The sequence below is a fragment of the Bos javanicus genome, chromosome 8, assembly GCF_032452875.1.
Source record: "Bos javanicus breed banteng chromosome 8, ARS-OSU_banteng_1.0, whole genome shotgun sequence".
Classification (NCBI taxonomy): Eukaryota; Metazoa; Chordata; class Mammalia; order Artiodactyla; family Bovidae; genus Bos; species Bos javanicus.
Window position 1 is genome coordinate 71,161,442 of NC_083875.1, and position 25,085 is coordinate 71,186,526.

The window sequence follows — 25,085 nt, forward strand, 5'->3', positions numbered from 1 at the left end:
CCTGGCTTCCTGATCCTTAGAAACTACTTGAGACAATCCAAGTTTGTTGTCTGAAGCTGCAAAATATAAGGGGCAGGGAGGTAATTTGTTACACTGCAGTTGCTAGCTGATACATTTTCCTAGCCCAAAGGGCAAGCTCCTGAACATAGCTGAGTCTTCTCATGGCCTCCTTTCTACCCTCATTTCACACTATTTCCAGATTCAGGATCTACAGTCTTGAGTGGTATTGACCTGCTTATGCCCAGTTAACAGAGAACTCTATACCTCTGTGTCTTTGTCTAAGCTGTTCTCTGCTTCTGATGGCATCCCCTTCTTCAGAAATGCTTCCTCAACTGCCCGGGCACCAAATGATGAGTTTAGGTCCCACCCCTCCAAGTGATCACACACACTTCTTAGAATCATAGGTGAAAAGTGAGTTAAATGGAAGAAGGGAAACATTCACATGAAAGAGTCATCAAGGGCACATGAACTTATCAGAAAGAGAAACACCATATGATATCACCTATATGTGAAATGTAAAATATGACGCAAAGATGAATCTATCTCTGAAACAGAGAAACAGACTCACAGATTTGTGGTTGCCAAGGGAGGCAAGGGTGGGGGAGGGATGGAATGGGAGGCTGGGATTAGCAAATGCAAACTGTTACACTTGGGATGGATAAACAAAAGGCCACGCTGTGTAACACGGAGCCCAGCTTGGCACTCTGTGATGACCTAGAGAGTGGAATGGGGGGAGGGGAGGGAGTCTCAGAGGAAAGGAATATATGTACTTAATTGTAACTGATTCACATTGTTGTACGGCAGAAATCAACACAAAATTGCTTTTAATTTAATTTTAAAAATAAATAAAAATTTTAAAAAGATTCTATTACATAGACAGGGAATTATATTCAACATCCTGTGACAAACTATAATGGAAAAGAGTATGAAAAAGAATATATATATGTGTGTGTGTTGTGTGTATATATATATATATATATATATATAAAACAATCACTTTGCCATACAGCAGAAACTAACACAACACAGTAAGTCAACTATGCTTCAGTTGAAGAAAAAATAAAGCACATGACTTGCCTCTATGTTGTTGATCAGCGAATCGTCAAACTTGAACCCAGGAATTCTTTTCTCACTGCACACCACACCCACATCTTCCGTGTGCTTGCAGTCGGTCACACCCCAGCCATTGGAGGAGCAGGCTGCAAGGGTCGCCTCGCTGCCGGTGCAGTAGACATTGTCCAACCAGATGGGCCCTGAAGGAAGCAGAGAAGAGAGAAGCCAAGATCCACATCAGAGTAGGTCTGAGTCTTTGGGCTCAGTCTTTGGGCGCATTTGGACACCGATTATGTACACAAAAACAGGAATTTTCCCTAATTTTGGCAGCTGTGTGGGGTCATCAATTGGTTTTCAGTGTGTTGAAATACTTCATACAGTTCAAGACCCTCCTGGATTCCCCTGGCAGAGGGATGTGATATAGGGATGTGGTGGATTGAAAATGATCGGAGTAGAAATCAGATTTAAACCCGAAGTAACATGGTATAATGGAAAGAACAGGGACTTTGGACCCTAAGCTGTTTGATACTAATTCTGGCTCAGCCACTCAGCTCTATAACCCTGGTCAAAGCTTCCTTTTCTCATTGGTAAAGTGGGGATAATAATGACATTTAAATGGCAGGACCATGTGCAGATTAGAGATAGTACATGACACATGCCTCGTTTATGGTTAGTCCAGAGTTACTAAAAAAATGGTAATGATGAATTTCCCTGGTGGTCCAGTAGTTGAGAATCTGTCTGCCAATGAAGGGACACTTGTTCAATTCCTGGTCTGGGAAGATCCCACAGGCCATGGGGCAACTAAGCCCATGCACCACAACTACTGAGCTGGCAAACCACAGCTAGAGAGTAGCCCCTACTCTCCACAACTAGAGAAAGCCCATGGGCACCAAGGAAGGCCCAGAACAGCCAAAAATAAATATTTTTTAAAACAGTGATGATGATGATGATGATGATGAGGGTGATGGTATTAGTTATGCTCACAGAAGGCAACTCACAATGTGAGGTCATCTCCCAGAACCCCAAATCCTGGTGCTTTCAGGTCTCTTCCTACTTCCTGATGTTTCCCATCCACTGATTCAGAGATGGTCCAGCAAGACTAACCCACAGAGCCTCCTCTTCATGCTTCAGAAGTCAGGTGAAGGCAGGGCTGGTTTGTAGCCAGGCAATCTGTCTGGGAGTCCCTGGTGGGTCTCTGCTCACCTCCTGTGCATATTTACCTGACTTATAGCAAGTAGGGAATTCCAAGTGCAAAATGCTAGAGGGTTAACCACAATGAGACACAATCTCACACCCACTAGGATGGCTACTACCAAAACAAAAACTAAAACAGAAAATAACAAGTGTTGGCAAGGATGTGGAGAAATTGGAACCCTTGTGAACTGTTGGCAGAAATGTAACATTGCAACAGAGGAGCTCACGTTCTTTACATGTTGGTGCAGAAAGAATTCAGTGAGAGGCAAAACGATAGGTAAGAGATAGATTTAAAAATATAGGATGCTGGAACTTCTTTGGTGATCCAGTGGTTAAGACTCCACCTCCCACTGCAGGGGGCACAGGTTTGATCCCTGGGTTGGGGACTAAGATCCAGCATGCTGGACTGTGTGCCTGCCCCCTTCAAAAAAAAAAAAACCAAAAAGCTAATATCAAATGCTTGTGAGAGATACAAGCAGGCAGGCAAGGGAGCAATGCCCCAAGAGCTGGATAGGCTACATTTTTATAGTCAAAGGAAAAACGGGGAGGGGAGAAGACCACATTCTTCCTCATTCTTGAGTAGATGTCAGGCTTCTATCATCAGCTCCTCTTCCACATCAAGTGGGGGAGATTTTTGTCTCGTTGTGGCCCAACCGGCCCAATCTGTCATGGTACTATGTTAATTAGCTAAAAGCTAGTAGCATAAGCTAAAATATGGTAAGCCATGTCAGGTTTCAGTATAATGAGGGTCTTCTACTTCAGAATGTCTTCTTTCTCCTGTATTGTTGTTTTCAGTGTGCACAGAGGAGCATGACCTAGGGATCATTAACTTATTGACCCCAATGGCAGGATGCAGGTGTTATTTTTCTGCCATTGTTTTATTGTCTTGAGGGCTGGCTCACGCTTCTATTGCACGGTTTTGTTGCTAAGCAAATCTGCTTTCTTGAGTGATCATTCACTTACAGGGGTCTTCCAAAGTTCCCTCTCTATCTATGAGCTCTTAGTGAGATTTTTAAACTATTTGATTATCTTACTTTATCCCTATCAGAATGATGCAGCCCCTATAAGAACACAGGGTGGTTCCTCGAATTAAAAATAGAATTACCATATATCTAGCAATTCCCACTTCTGGGAATATATATATTCAAAAGAATTGATAGCAAGGTGGCAAAGAGATATCTGCACACCCATGTACATCACAGCACTTTTCACAATAGCCCAGATGTAGAAGCAACCTAAGCGTCCGCTGACAAACTGTAGTCTACATGTACACGGGAATATTACTCGGCCTTCAAAAGGAAAGGCATTCTGTCACTCGCGACAACATGGGTGAACCTTGAAGTCCTTATATTAGGTGAAATAAATCAGTCGGGAAAAGGCAAATACTGTATGATTCCATATATATAAGGTACTGAGAGTAGTCAAAATCACAGAGACAGAGTGTAGAATGGAGTTTACCACGGGCTGGGTTAGGGGAGTTGAGGAGTGGTTATTTAATGGGTATAGAGTTTTAATTCTGCAAGATGAAAAGTGGGTCCACAACACTGTGAATGTACTTAACAGTACTGCACTGTACCCTGAAAAATGGTTAAGATGGCACATTTTATGTTATATGTACTTTACCACCATTAAAATTTAAAAAAAATTTTAAGTGCTAGAGTGGTTTCAAGTAGTGATTTTTATAAGCATCACTACACAAAGAAAGAAAACAGAGTCAAAACTCTCCTTTTTCTCATGACTCCAGAAGGACTCTACAGTAGAGTGGAGTCAGAAAACCTAGGTTCAAATTCTCTCTGCATCAGGACTTCCCTGGTAGTTCAAAGGTTGACTCTGCACTTCCAGTGAAGAGGGCATGGGTTCCATTCCTGGTCAGGATATAAACACCCCACATGCCATGTGGTACAGCCACAAAAACAAAACAAAAAACAAATTCTCTCTGCCTCTGGCATGGTTACCATGTGACTAGGTCAACTACTTCACCAAGCCCATTCCTCAAGTGAAAACAATGATACTAACAAACAGGTCACCATGGAGATTCAATTAGATTATGAATGTGCCTAGTATGTGTTCACCTTCCCTTTCTCCTTCCTCCTCCCAGTAAGTCAGAAAACAAGGAATTCTGCTGCTTCCTCGCTGCAATGAAAAAGCAGACAAAAACACTCCCATTGTAAAGATGAGAAAACCAAAGAAAATCTGAGGTTCTTCAAGGTCAGCGGGAACCTCGGGTCAGCCTCTGGACTTCGAGGCCCCAGATGAAATGCGTCTGCTATGACAGATGGCAGCTCAGGGCTCAAACGAGAGAACCTCAGATGCATTGAAGGGAAACAAAAGGCTTATTGAAAACATCTGGGCTCAGGTTTTCCAACTGGTTTCTCAATTTGGCTTCGTTTCCAAGCCATCAAGCTCCACTGAAACACATGCTCCCTAATCGATTGCTGTTTCAACAACAAACCAATGTTTGTCTTGCTAAGTACTAGCAACAGAAAAGACCCTCCACGTTTGAAGCGGGGCCTCTTCTATGGAACAGTCTTCAGAAAAGCTGCTGAATGGACAGAGACGGTGAAAAGAAACAGAGCCCTTATTCCATCTGCAGACAGAGAAACCACCCTGACTAAGGGGATGGGAAATAGGACAACACTTAGCTAAAAGTACCAGCAGGAGCTGCAAAACAGATGCCCCAGGGCGTGTTTTATTTTTTGATAAGGAGCATTTGAAATTAGCACCCTGTTGGCTCAGAATGTAAAGAATCTGCCTGCAATGCAGGAGACCCAGGTTAGATTCCTGGGTCCAGAAGATCTCCTGGAGAAGAAAATGGCAACCCACTCCAGTATTCTTGCCTGGAGAATCCCATGGACAGACGAGCCTGGCGGACTACAGTCCATGGGGTTACAAAGAGTCAACACAACTGAGTGACTTTCACTTTCATTTGAAATTAGCACCCTGGAGCATTAATGCTAACTATTACCCCAAAGAGCTGCTTTCTTAAGAAGCTTCAACTCATCCCCAGTAAGTCTACCTTCTACACAATCCCACCAGTTACCTTCTGAGATAGTGGGAATGTTCATTTCTATGTGCCCCAAGATGACATCACCATGCCAGGTAAACTAATTTGGCCTAATTTCATGACCTTTTTTTCCCCGCTGTGTGCTCAATGCCTAACAACTAAATTGTTCTGATTCCGAAGCAACCAACTTCCAGTTTGCTGCTGGAATGCTCGGTGGTTTGGGAACAGTTCAGTACATGCCATCCGAGAGCTGCTAGGAAAGTGCCATAGGGACACAGATGGGGGCCAAACTTTGGACGTAAAATGCCAGTCGGGGACTTCCCTGGTGCTCCAGGGGTTAGGAATCTGCCCGCAATGCAGGGGATGTGGGTTCAATCCCTGATAGGAGAACTAAGGTCTCACACACTACAGGGCAACTGAGCCCGTGGGTCACAACTAATGAGCCCACATACCAAAACTAGAGAGTCTGTGTGCCGCAACAAAAGACCTCTCATGATCCAACGAAGATTCTGTGTGTTGCAACTAAGACCCGATGCAGTCTAATTAATTAATTGATTATTTTTTTAAAATGCCAGATAATCAGAAGCAAAACTTCATTTTACTCCTTCCACTCATTTACCCTAAGAAGATGCTTCTCCTGATGAAAGGAGAAGAGATGTACCAACAAGTTAACAGATCATTTGGAGAGAAAAGATCATAAATATAATTCTATTTGAAGTCCAGCATTCCCCTGGCTGTCGGGGCAATGGAGATACTTCAAGCTAGGAGCTTCGGGGCCCCATTGCAGTCATCTGCTGGCTTCATCACTCTGATCTGAAGAATGATGCAGTGAGGGGGGGATTACATTAAACCTCAGATCTGAAGACTCACAAAGGAGAGCAAACATCTGAGGTTCGGGAGGCTGCGATTCCATCCAGAGAGTGAGAAATGGGGCAGCTGTCCCCTCCAGAACTCTCTAAAGGCCCATGAGGTCTCTAAGCTCAGAGATGCTTTGGGAGAAAAGATCTATTGACAGGCTGGGCTGGAAACCTGGAATATCCCTGGTGCTCTCCCTGGCTTCATTACTACAGCCTGAACTTGAGAAGTTCACCTACAGTGTTTCTGATTCATCCAAAGAGCTGTCTAAACGCCATCAGAGCACATCCCAGGGCACAGGTCACTATGCCAAGTACTGCTTGCCAACTATTTTCTGTTTCGTTTTGGCCACACTGCACAGCATGTGGGATCTTAGTTCCCCAACTAGAGATCAAATCGTACCCCCTGCATTGGAAGCACAAAGTCCCAACCACTGGACTGCCATGGAAGTCCCTTGCCAACTGTTTTTAATATTTTTCAAAATCAAACTGAATCAGCATTGGTGGTATAGTGGTGAGCAAAGCTGACTTCCAAATCAAACTGAATCATGATTAATGAATATTGACTGAATGTTCACCATGCACCCAGTGTTAAAAATCCTAAACTGATGCTAATGAGATTCAAATATATTTTACATCTAAAGGGTCTCTTGGGATAAACCAACTACCACTTTACATAGACAGGATAATGCTTAAAGTCCTAGAGACAGGACAGTTAAAAATTTTTTTAGCGTCTCTTTCTCCCTTCCTCTCTTTGATACCTATTCTTTCCTAAATCTTGATGGTCTCAATATCCCCAGAGAGGACCCTTCAGTACTCTTAGTTTGTCACCTCCTCTCTCCAATGACTCTCCTCATCCTACATCATCTAGTATCCCATGGTCATAGCTTAGACTTTGAATTACAAACTATCTCACCCCTTCCCCAATCTCCATTTCAACGCCTCTAGTGTGTATCTGCGTCCATGAGCCCACCTTTCTAGCACACTCCTTCTACTACTGCAATCTCAGCTCACAATCTGTTGATCTTACCAGCTTTCCCCAGTCCTTCAGTGGCTTCCTGGAGTACCTTGTTACCTACCCAATTTGGACTCCATGGACCTTGATTTTAATCATTCCCTTGAAAATTCCCTCTACTCCTGTGAACTTTTCTCCATTCATCATCCTTGGATGGCAAAGTCTGAGCCATGCTAACTCACTTCTCTAGCTACCCCGTACCTGCTCCTGAGCAGGTGAGTGGGGGATGGGGGGAAAATCATGCCCATCTTACCTGATGACAGGTAAATTTTAAGTTTAGGTAGACAGAAAATAAAGATGTCACTAGAAAAACCCCAAAGGCATTGAAAAATATATGTTATAAAATAATCAGGCTTAGAGAGCCTGGAATAGAAAACATAAATCTGATGTTACCTCTAGATCACTCAGCAAGCAGAAAAAAAAGAGAGATGTGAAAGGCTAGAGAAGTTATCCAGGAGTTTTTGTAAAGAAGACAGGAAATGGGTTTTAAAAGCCTAGCACAACAGTCCATCGGGTCGAAAAAGAGTCAGACATGACTTAGCAACTAAACAGCAACAACAAAAAGATGCGAATACATCTTTGCTGCTTTTACTTGAATCACGGTAAGGAATGCAGAGTCAGCTTCAGAGAACAGTTTACACTAACTGCAGTCTCTTGATCCAGTTATCCCAAAAGGACATATTTAATGACACAGAAGTGAGACATGTATGAGATGAGATTTCCTCTCTCCTAGAATTTCTAGAATAATTGAAAGCCAGGGTTAGGAGGGACTAGAACAGTGATCAATTTCAGGGACTCCCAAACCTGGCTACATGTACAAGCACATTCAAAAGTTACAGAGTCCAAGGCTCCATCTAGACCTTAACCCAGAATACGAGGGGTTAGCTCCCTGGAAGATTCTAATGCCATTAGCGTGGCTGGTGGCTCAGAAGATAAAGAATCTTCCTGCAAAGCAGGAGACCCAGGTTCGATCCCTGGGTCTGGAAGATCCCCTGGAGTAGGAAATGGCAACCCATTCCAGTATTCTTGCCTGGAGAATTCCATGGACAGAGGAGCCTGGTGGGCCACGGTCCACAGGGTCACAAAGAGTCGGATACGAGTGATCAACTTTCACTTTTAATCAATTTATCCAACAAGAGTTTGGGGACCTCTGCTTGAGTCCAGCAGCCACGCTAACACCTGGGCAGCCGCTCAGCCAAGTGGACAAGGTGCTTTTCCTTTACTAACCTCCAGCTAGGAGGGGTCCTCTAGCTGGAGTTTTTATTTATTTTTTGGCTGCACCATGTAGCATGCAGGATATTAGTTCCCTGACCAGAGATGGAACCCATGCCCCCTGCATTGGGAGCATGAAGTCCTAACCACTGCATCACCAGGGAAGTCCCTGGAGATTTGATTTTATCTTTAATATTTATTTATTTACTTGGTTGCATTGGGTCTTAGTTGAGGCACTCAGAATCTTCATTGCACTGTGTGAGATCTTTCATTGTGATGTGTGGGCTCAGTAGGTATAGGGCATCGGCTTAGTTGCTTGGTGGTGTGTAGGATCTTAGTTCCCCAACCAGGGATCGAACCTGCATCCCTTGCATTGTATGGTGGATTCTTAACCACTGGACCACTAGGGAAATCCCAAGATTTTATTTTTAAATAATGCCCTTGGTCCTTATCTACTTCCCCACTTACAACCACAGACCATGACAGTTTCAAATGTTCTTAGAGAGCCTAACTTCCTAGTTATCCAAGAGGATAAGCATCTTCCTGTAAAGCATACAGTTAATTAGGTCAGTACAGGACAGAGCCCCAGGTTCTGGGCTCCACCACCTGCCCTCCCTCAAAATGATCTCCCCCCAATTTTTTTCAGTGTATTGACTGAGCTTATCATGAGTGGAAAGAAGAAGCCAATCAAAGTGAAAAAGACACTTCCCTGGTGGTCCAGCGCCTAAGTAAGACTTCTGGCTCTCAGTGCAGGGGGACTGAGTTCAATCACTGGTCAGGGAACTAGATCCCACAAGCTACAACTAAGAGTTCGAATGCCACCATCTAAAGATCCTGCATGCCGCAACCAAGACTGGCACAGGCAAATAAATAAATATTAAGAAAAAAACCCCCACAAAATGGAAAACAGAAAGCAACTCTGTTCTTATCCTGGCCAAGCCCAGCATGCTAATACTAAAAGCCTGAACTCTACCCCTTCAGGAGAATGGTAGAGTCAGGGATGCTAGCCTATGGGCAGCCCTTGTGACAAAGAGCAACAGGCTCTTATGAAGGAATGGTTAGGAGAAAGGCACCGTGTCCCCCTGGCTGATGCAACCCCAGGCAGTGCACAAGGCTTGAGAGATGACCATAGACGGACCTTGGTCACTACCTAGGGTCACTTCCTGGTGTAGTTGGCTCAGGACCAGGCTGCCAGATTTTGTGTCCTTAAACCAGGAAAGTAAAAGTGAAAGTCACTCAGTCGTGTCCCTCTGTTTGCCACCCCATGGACTATGGTCCATCAGGCTCCTCTGTCCATGGAATTTCCCAGGTGAGAATACCGGAGTGGGTTGCCATTTCCTTCTCCAGGGGACCTTCCCGATCCAGGAATGGAATCTGGGTCTCCTGCCTGTCAGGCAGATTCTTCACCATCTGAGCCACCAGGGAAGCCCCAAACCAGGAAAGTCGTGGGCAAAGCAGGACTGGGGGGAGGGTCACTGTCTCCCTCCCGCACACCCCTGCATTCCCGCCTTCCAGCATAGACACACAGGCTGCCCAGATGGAGTATTATCAGGGATTCCTACTTGACAGTAACTGCAGCTTCGTTTAGGAGGCTACCCCCCTGGAAGCCTGTTGCCGCTCTCTCCAGGCGACCCCAGAACTCAGTTCCCAAGCGCAGAGCGATTTACCTTCCCCTTTGCCGTAGGAGGAACTGGCAGTCCAGGACTTGGCCTCCACGTAGCCCAGCTCCCGGCAGACGACGTGTGCGGCGTGGATGGTGAAGTCATCATCGCACACGGTGCCCCACTGGCCGTCGTAGTACACCTCCACCCGGCCCTCGCTGTGCTTCCGCTTTTGGCCCGCCAGGCGCAGCTGGATCTTGGCCACGTCGGAGGGCACCTCAGGCCGGTGGTACTCGGGGGCAGGCTCCTGGAAGTACTCGGGGTAGTGGCGCCAGCTTTCGTACTGCGCCAGGCTTAGCGTGGGCAGGAGGGCGAGCAGGGCCAGACAGCGGCAGAGGCAGGAGCTGCCGCGCCGCTCCATCCCTGTCCTCAGGCTGGGGGACCAAACGCGGGCGGGCACTTGGTGCTCAGGACCAAAGCGCAGGAGTTTCCTGGAAGAGGGGAGAGTTTCGGGTTACAGATGTCTAGGAAACGGCCAGTGATTTCATACTCCTTGGCTTAGGATTGAAAGCTCATTCTAGATTCCAACTTCTTCTCTCCTCCCATTGCGCTTCAACCAGACAGGTCTAGGAAGTCCTACCTCTTTGCCCTCTACCCTACCAGATCTCTGAAATGCTTTTTATCAGCGCAGCTTCTGGCAGGAAACAGAGCACACTCAGACTTCATTTGAGTTGAGTTTTTAAAAAGACTGTTTACAGGAATGGATTAAAAAAGAGGTGATATATATATATATATATATATATATATATATATGGAATATTACTCAGCCATAAAAAAGAATGAAATAATGCCATTTGTGGCAATGGATGGAGCTAGAGATTATCGTATTGAGTGAAGTAAATCTGACAGAGAAAGACAAATATTATATGATATCACTTATATGTAGAATCTAAAAAAAATGGTACAAATAAACCTATTTACAAAACAGAAATACAGTCACAGATGTAGAAAACAAATGAATGGTTACCAAGGGGGAAGGGAGAGCAGGAATAAATTGGGAGATTGGGATTGACATATACACATACATATATATAAAACAGATAACTAATAAGGACTTACTGTATAGCACAGGGAACTCTATTCAATACTCTGTAATGATCTATATGGGAATAGAATCTAAAAAAGTGGGCGTATGTTTATGTATAACTGAGTCACTTTGCTGTGCCCCTGAAACTAACACAACATTGTAAATCAATTATACTCCAATAAAAATTGACAAAAGAGAAAAAAAGACCCTAGACAGAGATGTGGACAGAGTTCAAAGAACAAAGGACCATGTAATAACCAGGCTGGCCAGAGGGGGCAGCTGTTATCATTGCCAGTCTTGGGGGTGGTGGAAAGAGTAGCTGAACCCAGAAGGCGGCTGTTGGAGCTGTGGCTTCAGTGAAGGGTCTCAGAACCACATCCCAGCAACAGGGGTAAGGGGAACAAGTTCTTGACTTCACTGTCCTCGGGCTTCTAACCTCCTTCTGATGTTCCCCAGTGGGCAAATCCAAGCTGCTGAAGACAAGCCTGTCTCTTGGCGAGTCTCTGCAGATCTGCCTCCTGGGCACAGGGAGGGTGAAGGTGGGGAAGCAGGCTGAAGGGAGGCAGAGGGTCTTCAGCCCTCTTCCCCCTTCTCACCTCTGTGCATCTTGTTCTCTGGGGCCCAGCTCAGAGCCCGCCTTCTTGGGGGCAGCACTCCTACTGACACAGCCCCCCAGGATCTTCCTTCCAAAGGGGCTTGTTACCTAGACCTTCTCCTCACCCCTGTCCCCAAATACCTTCATATGCCCAAAGAGCCTACAGACTGCTTAAGGGCAAGACTTGTATCTCCTCCTTCTTTGGCTCCTCCAGAGTAAACATAATAGGTTCATGGACGTGTCTATGGAATGAAAAGGTGATTTGCTCCCAGGAACTGAGTGGCTGGAAAAATGAAGACGTGAGAGTGTCTGTGAAGAGGGCTCGGGGAGACTCCCAGGTAAGGCAGGCTTCCTCCCTCTGGACGTTAGCTGCCCTGAATGGAAATGGCCTCTTCCAGGTGCTGAGATAACACTACGAGACATCGAGTCTCCGTCTCTACTTGTTCACGGGGTGCTGTATCCTCTGCCATATCTGAACCCTCCTCTGGCTCCAGGGGTCCAGACACCCTGACGTGCTGCCCACACACCCCCCAGATCTCAGCATGTTTTATATTCTGGATCTCATGGTGGCTGAGGTCACTGAGATAGGAGGCAAAACTCCTTAAACAGTTCTAACACAGGGCCTGTCCTTAGCTGAGCTGAAGTGTAGCCCCAGAGAGCAGTCCTGAGGCACCTCTCCTGCCCTTGGGGAAGCCAAGGAGGCCCAGGCAACAATTCCGTCCCTTTTTAAGTTTCCATCCCTGAGGGCTGCTGGGGACTGAGTGCAGCCTGCTCTGTACACAGAGGGCAGACATAAAGGTCTTTGTGGTGAACAGGAGCAAGAAAGGTTGAGTGGCCTGTCATCAGGCGGCAAGGGAGGATAGGACAGCAGAGTTGAGGGGAGCACGGACTCTGGAGCCAAGCAGTCTGGGCTTGAATCATCATTCTGATGCCAACTAGCTGTGTGACATGGGGCAAAACACTTAACCTCTCTGTGCTTATCAATGTTCCTTATCTATAAAATGGGAATAATAATTGTATCTAGCTCCTAAAATTGTTATGAGGATTGACTGAATGGCACATAATATGCCTTAGAGGAGCATGTGCCAAATAAATATTTTTAATTTTTGTATTTTTAAGATTGTGGTCACCATACCCAGGTGGAGCCTACTTCTAATTCCAAAATGAGGTCCTAGAGCAGAAAATAAAGACTTAGCTCATGTACCTTGATCCTTCCATAATTCAGAGAGATAGGAAGACAGTTTTAAAGGACCACAGGTACTTTCTTTCATGGAAGAGGAAGTAGAGTTGGAAGATAGGGCTCCCAAAGGAAACCAGGACCAGCAGGTAAAAGCTACAGGGGAGCATCATACATTATCAGTTGAATAGGTTGTGTGCATGCTCAGTTGTGTCCGACTCTGCGACCCCATGGACTGTAGCCTGCCAGGTTCCTCCATCATGGAATTTCCCAGACAAGAATATTGGAACAGGTTGCCATTTCCTCCTCCAAGAAACCATCTTGGCCCAGGGATCGAATCTGCATCTCTTGTCTCCCGCATTGCAGGTAGATTCTTTACCACAGCACCACTTGGAAAGCCATTAACCAGGTTAGGGCCAATCGTATTTCTCAGTTCATAGCACATCACCATCAAGGGAAGACCAGATAACTTCCCAAGAGTAGCCCAGGGCGGATGATCTAACTTGGAGAGAGGTAGTTCCATGTTTGTTGGGATGGCCTGGTCCTGTCATGGGTGCTAGGGTGGAGATGCCAGGGCTTGGCAGACAGTCAGGACCAAGGACTTAGGAAGACCCTCTGGTTCACTGGAGGTCCAGCGTCCTCATCCTGTGACTCACAGACAAGGCCAGAAAGTTGTGGGGTTCCTGTAATGGCCACTTGCAGATCACAGGCTGACAGGCTAGTATGTGGCTCTGAAAGGACGCCTCATCCCATCCACACTTCATTCCCGTCCCAGCATACTGCCGTCCACGAGCTCATCTGTGCCTCACTAGAACCTTGAGGCGCTGGGTGAAAGGATGGGGACTCTTATTCTGCAAGGGAGAAAATCGGGAACTAGAGAGAGAGGACTTTTCTTATTAGACTTCACCAGAGTTGCTCAGTTGGTGCAGGCAAAGCCAGAAGTTATCAACCCCAAGTACCAAAACATCAAAAATCCACGAACACATATAAAAACTGTCCAAATTCTGCCTGGGACACAGATGCCTTTCAGTCAGTCAGTCAGTTCAGTCACTCAGTCGTGTCCGACTCTTTGCGACCCCATGAATTGCAGCACGCCAGGCCTCCCTGTCCATCACCAGCTCCCAGAATTTACCCAAACTCATGTCCATTGAGTCGGTGATGCCATCCAATCATCTCATCCTCTGTCGTCCCCTTCTCCTCCTGCCCTCAATCTTTCCAGCATCAGGGTCTTTGCAAATGAGTCAGCTCTTTGCATCAGGTGGCCAAAGTATTGGAGTTTCAGCTTCAACATCAGTTCTTCCAATGAACACCCAGGACTGATCTCCTTTAGGATGGACTGGTTGTATCTCCTTGCAGTCCCAAGGGACTCTCAAGAGTCTTCTCCAACACCACAGTTCAAAAGCATCAATTCTTTGGTGCTCAGCTTTCTTTATAGTCCAATTCTCACATCCATACATGACTACTGGAAAAACCATAGCCTTGACTAGATGGACCTTTATTGGCAGAGTAATGTCTCTGCTTTTTAATATGCTGTCTATGTTGGTCATAACTTTCCTTCCAAGGAGTAACTGTCTTTTAATTTCATGGCTGAAATCACCATCTGCAGTGATTTTGGACCCCAAAAAAATGAAGTCAGCCACTGTTTCCACTGTTTCCCCATCTATTTGCCATGAAGTGATGGGACCGTATGCCATGATCATACCAACATTCCTGACTTCAGTATTCCAATGATGCTGCTCTCCTCGCCCTTACTCCAGCCCTTCACATGTCACCCATCTGATCATACCAGCCTAGACTGGCTTAAGTTTTTCCACCTCAATCAATGTGCTCCATCCACTCCCACCCTTCCCTCTAAAAAGTGTATGTTACAATCCTTCCTGTTCTTCAACATCCTTCCCAGATGTTCCTAATCAGAATCAGTGTCTTCTCTGATTCCCTTTAAAATAGCATCCTGCTTGTGCTTTACCACATTGTCATGTCAGACTCTACTGGCTGCTCGAGTCCCAGGGGCAGAAGACATCTCTTGTCATTTCTACACAGTACCCTGTGTTTCTGGCTACAGCAAACTAGTTTGTAACAGATAAAGTTTCCTGCCAAGGACAACTGGAAAAGGTAGATAAAATGCAAAAACCATGTATTTGAAGTCACTGAAGAGCTATCGAGGCAGCAAGGACTCAAGAAGCCAAGAATCCAAGAGATGAAAAGCACAGCGAGGTGAACCTTGCACTTGTGTCTGCTTTTCCCCTTAAGCCACTTGCCAATTACAAGGCAGTGGCCAGCAGGCTGGGAAGTTAAGTAAAACTTCAGGCATCCTCCCAGGACTAAGGGCACAGACACTGGGGTTCAGAGCCTGCCAAGGAGGAATAGTCCTGTTTAACAGCGCCAGACTTTCAGATAGGGCTTCTTAAAGAGCTAAACTCTAGAAGTTAGGACAGGGTTATATTCTCCATGTTAGAAAGATCTAACATCCGTATAATTGGAATTTCAAGAGGGGACAAAGAACGTCTGGAAGAAATATTTGAGAAGATAATTGTCAAGAATTATACAAAGCTGATGAAAGCTATCAAAGCCCAGGAAGTATAGTTTACAAAGAAAACCATCCTGGGGCACATCAAAATCAGATCATGGAAAACCCAAGACAAAGAGAAAAGCTTACAAGCAGCTGGAGTATAAAAGTGTTACCTTCAAAGGAGCAACAATAAGATTAACAGCTGGACTCTCACCAGTAAACAAGAAAACAAAGAAGATAATCACATGATGTTTTCAGAGGGTTGAAAAAAAATAAGTCAACCTAGAATCCTGTACTGCTTGGAGAGGATAAAGGTTTTCACAGAAGTGGCAAGACTGTGTCTTCAGAGAATCCACAAGATGGAAATACTAAAGGGAGTTCTTCGGAGCACAGGACCAAGCATCCTAGATGTAGAATGAAGGAAATGGAAGGAGAGGCTATGTAGGTAAATCTGAATGAAGATCAACTGTGTAAAATAATAATGTCTCATGGGCTTTAAAATGTATGTATCATTGGGAATTCCCTGGTGGTCCAGGGAATTTCTCTGCACTTCCATTGCAGGGAGCACTGGTTCGATCCCTGGTCAGCGAGCTAAGATACTCCATACTGAGTTTTAAGCCAGCTTTTTCATTCTTTTCTTTCACCCTCATCAAGAGGTTCTTTAGTTTCTCTTAGCTTTCTGCCATTAGAGTGGTATCATCTGCCTGAGGTTGTACATACAATTAAATGTTTAAATGCACGTCTCTCAACATTCTGCTGTATTAATTCACTTAATGGAGTGAACACCATTATTATCAAGGCACAGAGAGTTTTGGCAAGTTGCCTCAGTTTGCACTGTTGGTTAAGTGGCAAGGCAGGCTCTGAACAAGGGCCAGCAGGCTGACCTGTGTCCTTTGCCTTCATCTCTGTGCTCCGTGGCCCCAGCCCAGCACTTGTCCCATCCCCTGAGCTTCCCCCACACGAGAGCTACAGAGGCCTGCAGCTTGTCTATTCATATCTCAAAAAGAAATGGAAAAAATTTGCGGTCTGCAATTTTTTTAAAGAAATTGTAATCCTTGGATTTGCCTATCTATAAACTGGTCCACCCATATTCATGGAGTCTCCAATCTGTGGGAAGGCCAGGGTTCAACTCCTAAATCTTTCTTTGATAAGTGCTCCTGAATTTGTTGCTTCTTTTTTGGGGCCTTCTCCTACTCCTTACTCTGAGGGATTGTGAAAGATTAGACCCAGATGTTTCTCTTTTCTTTTAAAAATAGCTTTAATTTTTTTTCTTTTTTTACTTCCTTATTGCGAAAGTTATACAAGCTGGTAATAAAAATCTGGAGAAGGCAAACAAGTAAAAAGTGGAAAAGAATTTGCAGTAATACCCAACTGGAGAGAACGATTGTCAACACGGTTGTGTCCACCCCTTCCAGCCTTTTTTCTGTGCATCTATGTGCTGTGCGTGCTCAGTTGCTGAGTTGTGGCCGACTCTGCAGCCCCATGGACTATAGCCCCCAGGCTGCTCTGTCCATGGGATTTCCCAGACAAGAATACTGGAGTGGGTTGCCATTTCCTTCTCCATCTGCAGATATATATTTCCTCTTAAAACTTCAAAGAATTTTCTACATACTGCTTTGTAAACTGCTTTTCCCGTTTACCAATCTACTGCAAACATTATGCCTCACTGACTTTTACAAGATTTACAATGCCTTTTACATTCAGTATTATGGATGTGCCATAAGATTGAATAATCTTCCCAGTAAATATTTTACTGCTATTCACATCACTGAAATCAATATCCTTGTAGCTAAAACTTCCCACAATCTTGGGATAAATCCCTAAAAGCAAAATTGCTAGGTTAAAGTGCTAGTAAAAAGGGAACTCTTCTGCAAAACAATATTAAGTGCCTCCAGAAAGACTGCTAGGGTACACTCAACCTGCAGTATGTAGGCTTCCCCACAATGTCAAAATTCTAGCCATGACCATGCTTTCAAAACCTTCTTCGTTTGATAAAGAGGGAGGAAAAAGGTATTCTGTTTTAACCAGCATTTCCTTTACTAGTGAGCCTGACCTTTTTTTCTTCAGGTTTTATTGACCACCTGTATTTCTTTTTTTTTCCTGGAAATTATCTCTACATGTCTTCTTAAAATTCCCTTTTCTGTTGTATGTCTTTCCCTTACTGCTTTGCAAAATTCATTTTTCACGTTGGTATCCATCCAACCCACAGGAGGAAAAAACTGCCAAAGTCCAAAGAAGAGCTTGGGAGGATGGAGAGCAAAATGCCGCAAGGCTACCACCACAGCCCTCCCTCTGCTCTGTGGTGGGCTCCATTCTGCCACCCCCTGCAGATGCTCCCATGTGCCATTTTCCGTTCTGCATTTGAACTGGGGTTCAGCCCCTTCTTGGGGGAGTCCCCAGCTACCAGGGGCGAGGGTGGCCTGTAAGGGAATCTGTTCAGGGTGGTCCCCCTGCTTGTGGTCCCGGCTACAGTGTGAGTCCAGTGACAAGGTTGTTGGCAGGCTGACGACCCAGTTTAGAACCAGGCCCCAGTGGGTGTCCCCAGGTGCGGGGATGAGAACCGGAGTCTCAGAGCAGACAAGTGGCCTGGGCCAGTAGCTCTTCGTTCTCCAGCCTCCGCGCTCTGCGCCCTGGGTCCCCTCCCCTCCTAGCACCCAGGGCCCCTGGGGCCAGGGAGTCCTCAAGTCCAAGAGGTGACAGCATGTGGTCCAGGGTGACCGGCACACATGAGTCCATGGGGGCGTTTCGGGTGACCAGGGTCCCAAGCGGGGACCGCAGGCTGACTCTGTGGCCTTAGCTTCCGGCCCCGCTGCAGCAGTGCTGGGGGCTCCACAGCCTCTGCTGGCGAATCAGGACTGGTCAGTTGCGGTTGGCCGGGCTGTACCAGGAGCCCTGGGGGCGGATGTCCCCCCCCTGCTCAAATCGCTCACGCGGAGGCAGCCCTGTTGGTGATGGGTGGGGGGCTCACTGGCCCCGAGACTTACCATGGTGCCTGGCACCTGTTGCTGCTGCTAAGTCATGTCAGTCATATCCAACTCTGTGCGACCCCATAGGTGGCAGCCCAGCAGGCTCCTCCATCCCTGGGATTCTCCAGGCAGGAATACTGGAGTGGGTTGTCATTTCCTTCTCCAGTGCGTGAAAGTGAAAAGTGAAAGTGAAATCGCTCAGTCGTGCCCAACTCTTCACTACCCCATGGACTGTAGCCCACCAGGCTCCTCTGCCCATGGGATTCTCCAGGCAAGAGTACTGGAGTGGGTTGCCATTGCCTTCTCCAGCACCTGTTGGGTGCTTATTAAAAATCGATTGGACAATAACAGCATAGGATAGCTCAAAGCAGACCCATTCTCATGATGCTTTTAAAATAAGCTCTAATTCTTGATCATAGGTTAAAGGCCTATTGAAAGTGAAGTGCAGACATTCTCTGTGGTCCAGTGGTTAAGGATCCACCTTCCGATTCAGGGGAGGAGAGTGGGTTCCATCCCTGATCTGGGAACTAAGATCCCACTAAGTTGCCCTGGAGGCAACTAAGATCACCCACCTCTACTGCTGAGCCCCTGACCCACAACTATACAGAAGGCTGGGTACCCCAGCAAAGATCCCCTGAACTGCCACTAAAACCCAACAGCAGCTGAATAAATAAATATTTTTTTAAAAAGTGAAGTAGATGGAGGGGGTTCTTGACGTTCTCATCTTCCATTGTATGGGTCCTCTTACCTCTCGGCTACCCTTCCTCCTGGCATTTGCTGGCACCATTGGTTCCCAGGGAAGAGAATGTTGGGCCTCTTGGAATCAGAACATAAGGATCTGAATCCTGACTTTACCACTTCCAGGCTCTACAGATTTGGGGGTACTTTTGGAGCCTTGATTTCCTCTTGTGATCATGGAAACAGCCTTCCTTTCAGGTGTGTGTGATGATTAAATGAGATAACATGTGGAAATCCCTAGCACAGAGCATAGCTTCATTTACATGCAGTTTCTTCCTGCCTGCCACCTCTGAACCCCTGAGCCTTGTACTCAGTAGGCACTCAAATATTAACTGAATGAATAAATATAAATTTCTATTTAAATCATCATGCCTTATCAAAACTGCCTTTTCCTTCTGATCTAACTGCATAGGTAAGCAAATTGATAAATCCATTCCTTATGAATTTATTGACTTAAGACATTTACCACATTAAGGAATGAATTAGTGATTTTTCTATGAATAGGGAACTTTTATGTTTTAATAAGGAACTCCTAGTCTCTTTCTGTTTTTTTGTTTGTTTGTTTTTGATTTTTGGCCCCACTATGTGGCATGTGGATTTTAGTTCCCTGACCGGGGACTGAACCCACACTCACCACATTGGAAGCACAAGTCTTAACCACTGGACTGCTGGGGAAGTCCCTGTGAATTTTAATAGCTAAATTTTTCATATTGTGCAATGTTGGAAATAAGGGCAATAGGGTTTTTCATGAGTAGGTGGACCTTCCCCATGCCCTTCAAATCTGCTGACGTGGGTGCCTCTGAAATGCACTTTGTGTGGGAAAGGGGGCAGACAGACACTGGGGTAATTTATGGGAAGTGAAGATCCCCTGGGCTCATAACATCTTACCCCAGCATATAGTCAAGGCTTGTGTCTAGTTGAGAGTCATGCGTTACAAAGTTGGATAGAAGAGGCAGAGTGAGGCATGATCTCACCCCAACCCAACACAGATGATTTTCAGGGAAATGAACCATCTTGAGACACACACTGGCCTGGCCCCAAAAGGATGAGCCCATAAACCTGTGCTGGACACTGAGGCCCTAAGGGCCCATGAATGCAGGAGGCAATGAGCACTGCTGCTGCTGCTCGGAGGGGAGAACGACAGGCTGACCCTCAGGGAGCAGGGATTCCTCAAGTCCCACTTCCTCTGAGAAGCCTGATCTGGTGACTTCTGCTCTCTCTGCTCCCCTCCAACAACGCCCACAGCTGTGCTCAGAGGCTATGGGGTCTGGGCGTCTCCTCCTCCTGCAAGAGTACCAGGCAGCCCCAGCTCGCTCCACTGTCCCCTGAGGCCATTTCCAAACAGACACTGGCCACAGCAGGACAGAAGGGAGGCTTTCAGGGCAATTCAGGAGGCTCCATCTTTGTGCAGGACAGTATCTGAGATGGTGTTGAGAAGCAAATGTGCTTGACCTTTGGAGGGGGGTCTGGTCCTTTTGGACATTTGCAGACCTTTGGACTAATGGAAGTCACTTCCCCTCTTCACACCTGTTCTATCGGTCCTCAGTCAGAAGATTTGATTTCACTAAAGAAATCAAAAAGCTGCATGGAGATGTATCTGATACCACAGTTCAGAGAGCTTTTAGACAATAGAAAGGTCTATTCTCAGTTTCACCTATGAACACCTTCAAGGTCATCAACAGCCCAAGAGTCTACGCCAGTGAGGTTGCATCACCATCCATCACAGAAACTCTAGGAATAGCCTCTACCCTGAACACAAGCCAACTGGGTCAGCAAAACATTTCTGTAGCTGATTCACACGTACCAAACAAGGCTCAGGTTTCACCAACCCTCTCCAGGTATGCAGAGGAAAATTTCACAAGAGGAAGATCCACTTTGCAGAGTCTTCTGTTAAAACCTCATCTGAGTGAACTCCAGGCACTACTGCAGCAGACGGACTTAATTCTTCACACAGTTTGGCTCAGGAGAAGGTCATCATCAGGGGGTCAGGGCAAGATGCCCGGGATTCCCTGGTGGTACAGTGGATAAGAATCCACCTGCCAATGCAGGGTACACGGTCCTGGAAAATTTCACATGCCACAGGGCAACTAAGCCCCAGCACCACAACTACTGAGCCAGCGCTCCAGAACCCATGAGCCATAACTACTGAACCTGTGCTCCGCAACAAGAGAAGCCACCTCAATGAGAAGCCTGCGTACCACAAGGAAGAGTAGCCCCCACTCACTGCAATTAGACACAGCCTTTGCAAAGCAACGAAGACACAGGACAACCAAAAATAAAAATAAATTAAAAATTTTTTAAAAGGCAAGGTGCCCAAGGACCTCAGTATTTGACTAACATGAATAAGAGCCAGCCAGAAATCGACTGTGACCGTGCCTTATCAGAAAGTAGTAAGTTATCTCTCCCTGGGCTGTTGGCTAAGCAGGTGAGGACATTCTTCCATTCAATTCAATCCATTTAAGGACACAAGTTCACATAGTTGATACTTTAAGCATTGCAGACAAGAAGTCCTGTAGCCCCCAGGGGGTGTCTGGGAGAGATGGGGAAAGAATTCCTTGACAGACCCAGGACTTTAAATCCCAGACATTCCTGATAAACATCAGCCAGAATCAGCTCACCTTCCGCAAGAGCCTAGAGCACCCCCTGCATGCAGCCACGCCTTCAGGCAGCCTGCACATTCATCCTCTGTGGAGAATGGGCTGCGCATAACAGCACCTCCTATCGCCACTAAGCACACAGCCCAGTGGTGTAGAGCCACACAGGGCTGGGTTCAGATCCCTCTTCTATCACACGTTAGCTCTGAGACCTCAGGCACCCTCAGATTTCCTAAGTCTCAGAATTTCATCTATAAAATGGAAATAATATGCATGTGTGTGATCAGTCACTCAGTCGTGTCCAGTTCTATGCAACCCCATGGACTGTAGCCCACCAAGCTCTTCTGTCCATGGGATTCTCCAGGGAAGAATACTGGAGTGGGTTGCCATTTCCTACTGCAGGGGATCTTCTTGAACTAGGAATGGAACCCGCATCTCTTACATCGCCTGTATTGGCAGGTGGATTATTTACCACTATGCCTCCTGGGAAGCCACAGAAACATATGTACTTAAAAGCAACTTTTTGAAGCAAAAAACAAGCAACATCTTCATTTCAGGACTCTCACAAAAGACAAAGATTATGTTTCTTAAGTTCCTGACCCATGGTAGGCGGTCCCCCAAAATCAGGTAAAATATTTTGGTTCAAACAGGTGTTGCCTGATAGATTTTTTTTTTAGCCATTTCTTTTCTTTTTTTTTTTTTTACATTTATTTGGCTGCAGCAGGTCTTCGTTGCATCACCAGGAATCTTTGTTGTGGTGCACAGACTCTCTAGTTATGGCGCACAGGCTCCAGAGTGTGTGGGTTTAGTTGCTTCAAGGCAAGTGGGATCTTAGTTTTCCAAACAGGGATTGAACCTGGATCCCAGGTCCCCTGCATCGCAAGGTGGATTCTTAGCCACTGGACCACGAGGGAAGACCCCTTCCTGCTAGAGTTGACTCAAGTTGTTCAAGTGCTAACTACCATTTTAGTTGATGCTAAATGCTTTTCCCTGGTCAGTAAAGAATTAATCTGCAATGAAAGAGGCTGCCTGCAATGTGGGAGACCACTTGCAATGTCGGAGACCTGGGTTTGATCCCTGGGTTGGGAAGATCCCCTAGAGAAGGAAATGGCAACCTACTCCAGTATTCTTGCCTGGGAAATCCCATGGACAGAGGAGCCCGGCCAGCTAGTTCACGGGGTCATAAAAAGTCGGACACGACTTGGGGACTAAACCACCACCACCAAACTGTATAATGTAGGTGGTTGTATTTAATTTTGTGCTTCAGATTTCCCCAAGTGTTATTAATATTTAGGAACCCTCAAGGATGAGCTTACATAGTTTCTCCTGGATTCAGCTCTTGCAAGAAAATACTTAAAAACTAGAGACAGACATTTTTCCAAAGAATACACAATATTAGAGAAAAGCTTAGGTACCAAAACAAAAGGTGTGTTCACATGTGCTGTGTAAACTATGTAGGTGCTAAATTGTGCCAAATTCCATGGGAATGGTGGGCTCCATGGAGTCTTCAATGCCTACAAATAAGACTGTCAAACAGGCCTGAAGTCAACCAATGCTTCCTGGTCTTGCTGGGAATTGAGGCTCAGGATGTGGTCAGAAGGAGAGAAAAAAGTTTTAAGCCTGGATCTTGCTAAGATTTCTCAGTTCATTGTGAACAGCGCTCCTTCAATTGATTCACATCATTTGTTGGAGCTCCAAAACATATATCACCCCTGGAACTTTCCAGTACATTCTAGAAATGCTTATGTTTATATTTTATTGAAGCTTAGTGAATTTACAATGTTGTGTTAACTTCTGCTGTACAGAAAAGTGACTCAGTTATATATACATTCTTTTAAATGTTCTTTCCCATTATGGTTTATCCCAGATATTGAACATAGTTCCCTGTGCTATACAGTAGGACTTTCTTGTTTATCCATTCTATATGTAATAGTTTGTATCAGCTGACCTCAAACTCCCACTTCATCACTCCTCCATATCCCCCTCCTTTGGCAACCGAAAGTCTAGAAACCCTGATTTCTATGATTCCAGGCATGGCACTGTACTGATAATGGATGACTATCTGAAAGTCCTATACTTAATTTGGACCCAAAGGGGCTTCAAGAGGAAAAGGAGATGTAAAATTGGAATTTCCAGGGTCCTTTTCTTAGGCTGTTCTTTTGATAGCTGAATTTTTCCACTTAGGAAGGAACATCAAAGGCATACTCAAAAAAAACAAAACAAAACAAACCTCTGAGTCTCAAGATTTCCTAGCTGCTGCTACTGCTAAGTCGCTTCAGTAGTGTCCGACTCTGTGCGACCCCAGAGATGGCAGCCCACCAGGCTCTCCTGTCCCTGGGATTCTCTAGGCAAGAACACTGGAGTGGTTTGCCATTTCCTTCTTGGGACTACTCAAATATTTGTTTCTCTTCCCCTAAAAGCAATCCCGTCTGAATGACATCATCATCTACCTGAGAAAAGGCATTCTATATTGTAGAACTTGCTGCAGCAACAGTATTTTCTGAAAAGTTGAGTTGCTTTGGACTTCCCCAATGCAGTCTTAAATAATACAACAGACCTCAGCCTCTTACCACTGATACCCGAGTGTCAAAAGATACCCAATATAACCAACTATTTCCTAGTCTATAACAAAGACATGTGGGCCTTCCCTGGTGTACAGCAGTAAAGAATCCACCTGCCAGTGAAGGAGATGTGAGTTTGATCCCTGGGTTAGCAAGATTCCATGGAGTAGGAAATGACAACCTACTCCAGTATTCTTGACTAGAGAGTCCCATGGACAGAGGAGCCTGGTGGACTACAGTCCATGGGGTCACAGATTTAGTGACTAAACAACAAAACAAAGATATGCATAGATAAGGAGAGGAAACACACTGTAAAAATTCTACACTATTTGTGGGATTTCCCTGACTGTCCAGTGGTTAAGACTCTGAGGTTCCCCTGCACAGGGCATGGGTTCCATCCCTGGTCAGGGAACTAAGATCCCACACTCTGCACAGTGTGGCCAAACAAGAAAACATCCTTATACACTATTTGTGGATAGTGCATTTAGCTAAACAAGGACTGTTCTTAACAAACTGATCTTCTTAACTCCTTCTACATACCAACATGACCATCTGGGGCCAGAACCTTCTACAACAGGCCTCCCTTGGGCTCCAGCTTTGCATGATTGGCCTCACCTTCTCTGAGAGCCATGGTAGGTAAATGACTCCTTGCTTCCAGCACTTGCTCTGCATCTTGTGTTCTGGGGCTCCCAGTAATGGGCCCACTGTCCCCATTGGGAAGCACTGCATCAGCAGGCATGGGGCTCCCCAGTCGGGAGCAGTGGCCCTTGATGCAAAGGCCACTTGCTTAGTGTCTCTGAACAACAGAGCAAGGAGCTCAGCTGGTTTTTTTCACCCAGACATAATTCTCTGCTTGATGTCTCTGCCAGACGTCGGCACTCAGATCTGGGGTCAGAGGTGGGGTGAGGACTGTCTCCTCCATCAG

The 25,085-nt window shown here is 45.8% G+C and overlaps 1 protein-coding gene across 1 annotated transcript in view; it reads right to left on the bottom strand.

The window, feature by feature from the left end:
• The window catches only part of LOXL2 (lysyl oxidase like 2), a 112,903-nt gene that overhangs the window by 70,560 nt on the left and 17,258 nt on the right, over window positions 1-25,085 (bottom strand). The window contains exons 2-3 of the mRNA XM_061425848.1: window positions 10,000-10,424; window positions 1,078-1,253 (exon numbers count right to left, since the gene is read on the bottom strand). Of these exons, the coding sequence (XP_061281832.1) occupies window positions 1,078-1,253; window positions 10,000-10,354 (531 nt within the window). The 5' untranslated portion in view covers window positions 10,355-10,424. The remainder of the gene's footprint in view (window positions 1-1,077; window positions 1,254-9,999; window positions 10,425-25,085) is intronic.